This window comes from Cupressus sempervirens, chromosome 1 (assembly GCF_028749045.1).
Source record: "Cupressus sempervirens isolate cs-2001-9-10 chromosome 1, ASM2874904v1, whole genome shotgun sequence".
Taxonomy (NCBI): domain Eukaryota; kingdom Viridiplantae; phylum Streptophyta; class Pinopsida; order Cupressales; family Cupressaceae; genus Cupressus; species Cupressus sempervirens.
The window spans coordinates 553,588,992-553,596,909 of record NC_143118.1 but is presented as its reverse complement, the minus strand read 5'-3'; the positions used below and the strand labels follow the sequence as shown (position 1 = coordinate 553,596,909).

Here is a 7,918-nt window from a genome sequence, read left to right as displayed (position 1 = left end):
TAGAGATTGTGTGGGGATAAGTTATGGTCTAAGGTTGGGTGGTTAAGCCCTTGGCAATGTTTTACCTCTCCCCAAGATATTGGACTTGTGTCAGATAGAGATAAGATTTATATTCAATTGTTTGTTGAAAACAAGTATTTTTACTTTTATGATGTAAATGCGAGACTAAGGTAAGATTAATTGAGTTTTATCATCGATACAGTTACTTAACATTTAGTTGCGAGAGAAAGATTTATCTGATGGATTGTTATATCATTTTTTCACTTGTATAAATAATAAATATGAGCATATCTTTTAATCTTGAGTTACTGCCACAATTAAGCAATTGGAAGAAAATGAATGATTCAATGATATATAGAGCCCTAAATGATATAGTGGTATCTAAAACTTTAATTGATTTAGTGGTATCTGAAGCCCTAATTGATACAATGGTAATCAATGTCCTAATTGATACAGTGGTTTGTAAAGCCTTAATTTTATATAGTGGTATTTAATAGTAATCGTCACTTGATTTTGATATAGCAGTATTGAATAGTAGTCATTATATGATTTTGTTATAGTGGTATTTGTGGACTAATCTAGGTGATTGTAGAAGCATTCTTACAATAATTTATTAGTTCAAATTTTATGGTATGTGGATTTTTAGTTTGTATAGTAAATTTATTGATGGTGTTTTAAGTTCTTAGCTAAGAAATTTTGTCTAATTGATTTTAATGGTAAATCTCATTCACATGAACATGACTGATATAACTGTCTTCCTATGAAATTGAAGTAATAACTGTATTTCTTTGAGTATGTTAGTTGTTAATTAAGACCCAAGAAATCTGGTTGTTAGAGGTGCTCTGTGTTTTTTCAAATGAAGCATCAAGACTCCTAAAGAGCTTTTCTCTAGGATCTCCATGAGTCTTAGATCTTGGGAAGATATGCAAATCCAGTACCGTCTTGCCCATTTAGATCGACAGACTTTTGACTTATTGCTTTTTGCAATTCTAGGGCACTTAATTCATAAAGTGGATATTTAGTTTGTTAGACCTTGGTGGACTAATTGGAAGTACTATCCTACCACTCCTTTCACCAATTACAAACCAAGTCTAGGTTATAAATGGCTTTCTCCCCATTTGTCGATGGTGGATATGCTTAATCAGAGATGGCATTTGCAATCTTCTCTTTCTCAATGGAGAAAGTGCTTTGACACTATTTGGAGTGCTATTACAAAACCCAAGATTGCCCATTTTGCTTGTGCCTGGCTTTTCAAGGTCTTCCCCTTGGGCTTCGGCGCAAGCATATTGGGGTTCCAGATCCTAAGTGTCCATTATGTGGGCAACTAGAGTCTTTCCTGCATATTTTTTGATTTTGTAGACGTGCTCAAAATCATTGGCACTGGGTTCATGGTTTTTTTAAGCCGTTTCGGCCTTAACCCTTTTCTTGGCACATGGTTATTTTGGGTGATTCCCCTAGGATCCCTAGAAAATTTATCCAGAGATGGCATACCTTTAGGATGGAGATTTTGTTCACTCTATGGAAAGATAGAAATGTTGTTATTTTCACTCACAGTTTTCTTGATATAAATATTGCTATGTACACTAAGGCATGCATTTATAATAATGTAATGGTGCAAATTCAAGTGCAAGTAAGCAAGGTGGCCTTGGAGATGGTCCATCTTCAAGAGCTTCTTAATCATTGGGGCAATGCCCCTTGTACTGTTGTCAGGGTACCTCCAGATGCCTCGATTGATACCTCGACACCTAGAGGCTGTCGCCAGATGCGCAATTCTTCATGCTGCCGCTCACACACACCATGTTCGTTGGCTTCCCACCACTACTCTCCCAGTGGTGGTGATGGTGGATGGAGGCACTGCTCGGTTTCCCCTCCCCGTGGTGGCACTAGTTGGTCCTCGACTCCTCCTCCTGACCCTTAGTGACTGGTTTTTGGGAAGTGGCCTGTTTGCCAGGATTTGGCTATCTCACCTTCGCGGCCTAATCCAAAGGATGCCAACGAAGCACCTGATGCTGTTGATGATGGCTAAACTATTCCTAGCCCGCCTACCAATCCCAAGGATGACTGGAGATTTAATGATCGGGATAAACCAACCCCCTCAGTTGATGTTGCCTAAAGATTGTTTTATATTCTTTTTATGAATAGTTGTTGATTCCAATTTCGGATGATCTTGTATCCCCCAACCCCTTTTGTGTATTGTAATCTTAGTATAATATTTATTAAAAGAACTATTCATCAAAAGAAAGAAAAAAACAAGAGCATCAAATACCACAAAAGATGACAGCTCTCTACGAGACTGTTTACCATACATCAAAATAATCTGTCTAATATTAATATTATTTAAAAAACAAAATTTCTAAATATACGCCAATGCAGTCGGGTGTTGAAAACGATCAAAGATGAAAATGAAATGAGAAGTTCCTTTCCTTGCACGAGACCTTATCCAACGCGTTTTCCTCTTCTCGCATATAAACAATAAACGAATCTGGTTGATTGTTTATAATCTCCTCTGGATTTCTTCGATGTTTACAGCAACTCTTGCTCGTATCAGCGTATCCAATTTTTTTAAACTAGAAAAGAAAAAGTCAATGAGAAGTGAAGTAGGTATAAAAAACAAATGAGAAATGAAGGAAAAACATCATTGTTCTGCACCGCCTGTTTGACAAAAATGTAATCTTGAAACCCCACAAGTTCGATCATTGGACAAAATTAAAATTAATGAAGATTCACTTATTTTGTTTGCACTTATCCCACAAATATGGATGCAAATCAAGAATGAGCAGATCATGCAAATGAGAACTACAAAAATCAGATCCTTTTCATACACATTTGTTTGACAAGATCCTATTTTTGTGACCTTATGATGGGTTACTGAAAGTAAACATGGGACAGATTGAATTTGTCTTTTCATCGGGATTTCATTTCATTGAACAAACCCACCTTATCTGTTGTTTAATGTCCTTTTCAACAATTTATAATATGATTCATTAAGATCTTTTAACTTGGGTTTTTAGAATGAAATCTTTTCGATTAAGAAACATTCTTGTACCGAAAATATTCATATAAAAATAGGGGCATTTTGTTTTATGCTTCCTCATAAATGTGCGTGTAAATCGGCAATGAACAGATCATACAAATGGGAATTACAAATATGAAATCCTTATCATAGATAACTGTTTGACAAAATGCTCTCCATATAGTAAAACACCATAGAATAAATTTTCAAGAGTTGAGATCTTTCAACTGAGACCTCTTCAAGTAAAATACCTTACAATGGAATTTCAAAAGAATATCACCTCTACAACAGAGGATTTAACAGAGTAATATCTTAAGACAACTGGATTGAATTTGTAAAAACAGGGGAACGGTTGAATTTTGTCCTGTTCAGTGGGATTTCCTTTCCCCTCAACAATCACAACTTATCTGTTATTCAAGGTCTTTTTCAACAATCTATAATTTTTCTTCCCGACTCTATATCATTTACAAACAACATTTAACTATCTGAAACAGGAATACGGATAAGTAAAATACCTTATATGAAATTTCAAATCTCAAAAAATTGGTATCGTTATACTGAAATCTCTTGAAGTAAAACACCTTACAATGGAATTTCAAAAGATTATCACTCGTAAAACAGGGGGTTAAACATAGTGATATCTTATGACAACCAGGTGTGTCCTGTTTGGGGGTCCCAAGGTCTGCTTTCAGTGCAAGGTAATGGCAAAATTTGATGAAAATCAGAGCGGGTGGTAATCTTGTAAGAATTGAAAGGAGGGGGAACATAGTCATACAAGGTGAGTTGAGAATTGGAATTGCTGATGCTGTTCATCGTCATATTTCTCTTGGGAGATGGTGCAACTGCATTGTCATCTGGAGAGAAGTTTCTCTTGATTGGATTCAGCTTAGCTGCGGCATTCCATTCACTTGTACTCTCCAAGAATCCCTCAAGAAAGTTGGTATCCTCGATCTGAACAGGGGACTCAAATGTGAGTGGCCACTCGAATTCATGGTACCCTTGAAATTGCACCTGAATGAGATCCCGCTCTTGCTTTCTTCCTTCACTGCTGGGATTCAGAGGATGCCCAGCTTTTTCGTATATCCGACACAATACCCAATCATCCAACTGAAATATATACATACACAAATCAAATTCAGTATCAAAATAACTAAAGCATCCAACTGAAAAATATATACATATAAAATTCATTATCAAAATAACTAAAGCATCCAATTGAAAAATATACATAAATAAAATTCAGTATTAAATAACTTAAGCTTGAACCAGAGTTCTATTGCAAATCAGGTGTTATAGTTAATCCGAGGGCATACTCCAACATAAACAATTAGATATATCAGTTGTGCATAGTAGTTGAAAAATCAGTTGAAAGATGAGGTCAGGATTATATTTAGAGGAAATATCAGTTGAAAGATGAGATCAGGATTAAATTTGATAATTTTGGTCAGTATTATCTCTGATTGTTAGGGTATTCTCAGCCTTAGGTACTTGATTGAAATTATCAGACAATTTTGGTCAAATGAGTACTCTGAGGCTCCAGAATTGAAATATCAACAGAGGCTGCTCTTTCAAATTTAAGGAGATGATGTTGGAACCTGTCAGACAATTGGAATATCAGTCTTGCTTCTACTCCCAATTTTAAGGAATTAAGCTTTGTTGCACCAAAAGTTCGAATTGTTAATGTCCAATACAAATGTCAGATTTTGCTTTGATCCACAACATGAATCTCCAAAAATGAGCTGACCACTAAGTCAACAATCTCAATATGAAGTTGAGATCTTATCAGATGAATATTCTTTGGGTAAATGGGTACTCTGAGGCATCCAATTGAAACATCAACATAGGTTCTAATTTCAATTTTGAAAGGGATGATGCAGGATTTTGTCGGAAAATTTTGATAGAATGGGTAGTCTTTGTTTGAATGGGTATGCTCACATTTTCAATTGAGATATCAGTGAAGGCTCCAGTTTTAAAGGATGTGGCACAATTGTGTTTGAATGCTGACTTTGGTTGAATGGTGATTCTCAAGTTCTTAATTGAGATATCAGCATAGACTATTTCTTCTCCAAGTTTCAAGAGATGTGACTTGATTTCGACAAAGAATGTTAGTCAATTGGTTACTTTGATTGAGTGATTATTCACAAAGTTCTCAATTGAGATATCAGTATACGCCCTGTTCTGAGTTTTAAGGGATGAAGCCCAGATCGAGTTGTATATTTTTGGTTGAATGGATACTAATTAATGTAATCAGATTTTCACAATTCACTAGAAGTGCAAAAACAGTTTCCTCTTAAGCTCGCAATTATAAATGTTAAGCTTCTTAGCTTTTGATTGATGGATTATCAAGTACTTATTGATACCAAAAGTTCAAAACAATCAGATTTTCCCTCTTCCAACTCTCAACTCTTATGATAATAGAATATAAAGTATGATCCAAAACATTGATTCAAGAACGTTAACACGATCCAGTCCCCAAATTGAAATATCAACATAGACTCAATCCCCATATCGAATAACAAAATAACTCCTGAATAATATGAAAAATCAGACATAAGAACAACATATAAAGAAACAAATAAATCACATGATCGCCAATTGAAACACATTTGATTCCCTGCTCATTCTTATACAAATCTACAACTAATTAATCCTAACATAATATAGATAATAAAAGAATTCTCACCCTTAGAGACCACTTCTTGGGTGGGGGCAAAGGGCCCATGGTGGAGTCAGTGAGGCGATACTCATGCATTATCCAGCTTGTTTTGAGGCCCTTGGGAGGCCTGCCTTTGTAGAACACCAGGGTTTTCTTCACACCTGCTTTTTGAGAGCTACCAGAGATGAGGATGGGCTTGTCTGTACCAGTGGCCTTCCAATAACCACACGCAGCTGCCCTGTTAGGCCGTGACCCATTCGGGTACTTCCGATCCCTGGGGCTGAAGAAATACCACTCCCTCTCCCCAAAGCTTGCTTTTCCTGAAATAAACCCAATATACACTCATTAGCCATTTCTTTGGGACTAAAGTAAAATTTTATTTTTATGTTTGAATTTGATCGTGTTAAGCTTTTATATCAACATTTCATATTATATTGTGTGTTTTTTAAGCTTCTTAGCTTTCGAATGATGGATTATCGAGCACTTATTGATACGAAAAGTTCAAGACGATCAGATTTTCCCTCTTTTTAACTCTCGACTCTTATGATAATAGACTATAAAGTATGATCAAAAACATTGATTCAAGAACCTTAACACAATCAAATCCCCAAATTACAAAGTTTTCAAAAAGCTGATGCATTGTTACTAATGCCCAGATCACAACACCGACACTTTAAATGATTACAACGCCTACTTTTTAAATATCAAAATTCTTTTAAATCCAAAAATTTCAAACTGATGCATTTCGATTAATGCTCAAATCACAAGACCTACAAGTTAAATATCACAATTCAATATCAATGTCTGAATCACATAATGTGATTTCCCCACTATGACTATTTACTACTTTAATAATAGATTATAGAGCACTTTACTAGATGTTGATGCAAAAAACTTCAACACAATCAATTTTTTTTGCTCTTCTTACTCTTTACTATTCTAATAATGAACAACAAACTATGATCATTGATTTAAAAACTTTAAACACAATGATAGTAGATTTCCACAATCTATAATTTTATATTTATGCTTCTGGATGTGATTGTGTGTGTTTTTTATTCATCAACGTTTCGGATCATACTTAATGATCCATCATTAGAATGAGATAGCTCAAGAATGTCAAAAGATGAAAGATCATTGAATATGATCCGAAATGTTGATAGTTAAAAAACACACATAATCTCATCCAAAAGCATAAATATAACTTTAAACACAATCGAATTCAGAAATTAGAAAGTTTCCAATCAACTGATGCATTCCAATCAATGCCCAGATCACAACAGCTACATCTCAAACATCAAAATTCATTATCAAAATCTGAATCACAAAATGTTATCTTCTCCTGTAACAATCTATTATTCTAATGATAGATAATCAGATACATTACCAAATGTTGGTGCAAAAACTTGTAACATAACTGAATTTTCTCTTCTCTAACTTTCTACTATTCTGATATTAGCCTACAAAGTATGTTCATTGATTCAAAAACCTTTAACACAATCAAATTCAAAAATTACAAAATTTTCAAACAGCTGATACATTATGATCAATGCCCATAAAACATTAATGCTACAAGATCTTCACCTGGAAGTTCCCATGGATTGAATTTATACACATCCACATCTGTAATAACGGAGACAGGAAGAGCAGAGGAAGAGATTTTGTTTCTCAAGTAATGCACAAGCAGTTCTTCATCAGTTGGGTGAAATCTGAAGCCCGGGGGCAGCTGAGGCTGATGACAAACAACTTCTGCCATTGAAAACACACCACAGTTATTTGAATTTGTGGCCAATTTTATCATAATTTTCCCCCACGTCCCTCCAAATCCATCCACCTCAATGGCAAAACCCAACACTTTGTATGGAACAAAGCAATTTTTGAAAAAAGAATCTCAAAGTGCTCGTGGGGCAACAATTCAGACACCAAAGTCACCTTCAATTCAGACACGCAATATTGACCGGGCTTCAATTGACTAGATCTTCTCACATTTTGCGCATATCTTTGTGTTGGAAGTAAGTGAGGGGGGTGAAATCAGCTCTATACTCATGCAATCGTAATATATGATGTATTTCTCATAATCCAAGATTTCTGAAATTCTGTGTGGAATTTTACATAACAGACAATCAAAGGTTTCGTACGATGAATCTTATGCTCGACAAACCCAAGATACTCCCTACCATTTTGATTTGCTCACCAAGATAAAACAATTTGATAATCTACAGCTAGGCTTCATTAATCTCTTTCTTATT

At 35.1% G+C, this 7,918-nt stretch overlaps 1 protein-coding gene across 1 annotated transcript; it reads right to left on the bottom strand.

Moving 5' to 3' along the window:
* Positions 1 to 3,194: 3,194 nt before the first annotated feature.
* Positions 3,195 to 7,677, bottom strand: LOC149578645 (NAC domain-containing protein 2-like). The gene is made up of 3 exons (XM_089802858.1): positions 7,254 to 7,677; positions 5,697 to 5,989; positions 3,195 to 4,120 (listed from the first exon to the last, which is right to left on the bottom strand). Exons 1-3 carry the CDS (start codon positions 7,468 to 7,470, stop codon positions 3,656 to 3,658), a joined length of 975 nt encoding a protein of 324 aa, XP_089658984.1. The 5' UTR covers positions 7,471 to 7,677; the 3' UTR covers positions 3,195 to 3,655.
* Between the last annotated feature and the right edge of the window lie 241 nt (positions 7,678 to 7,918).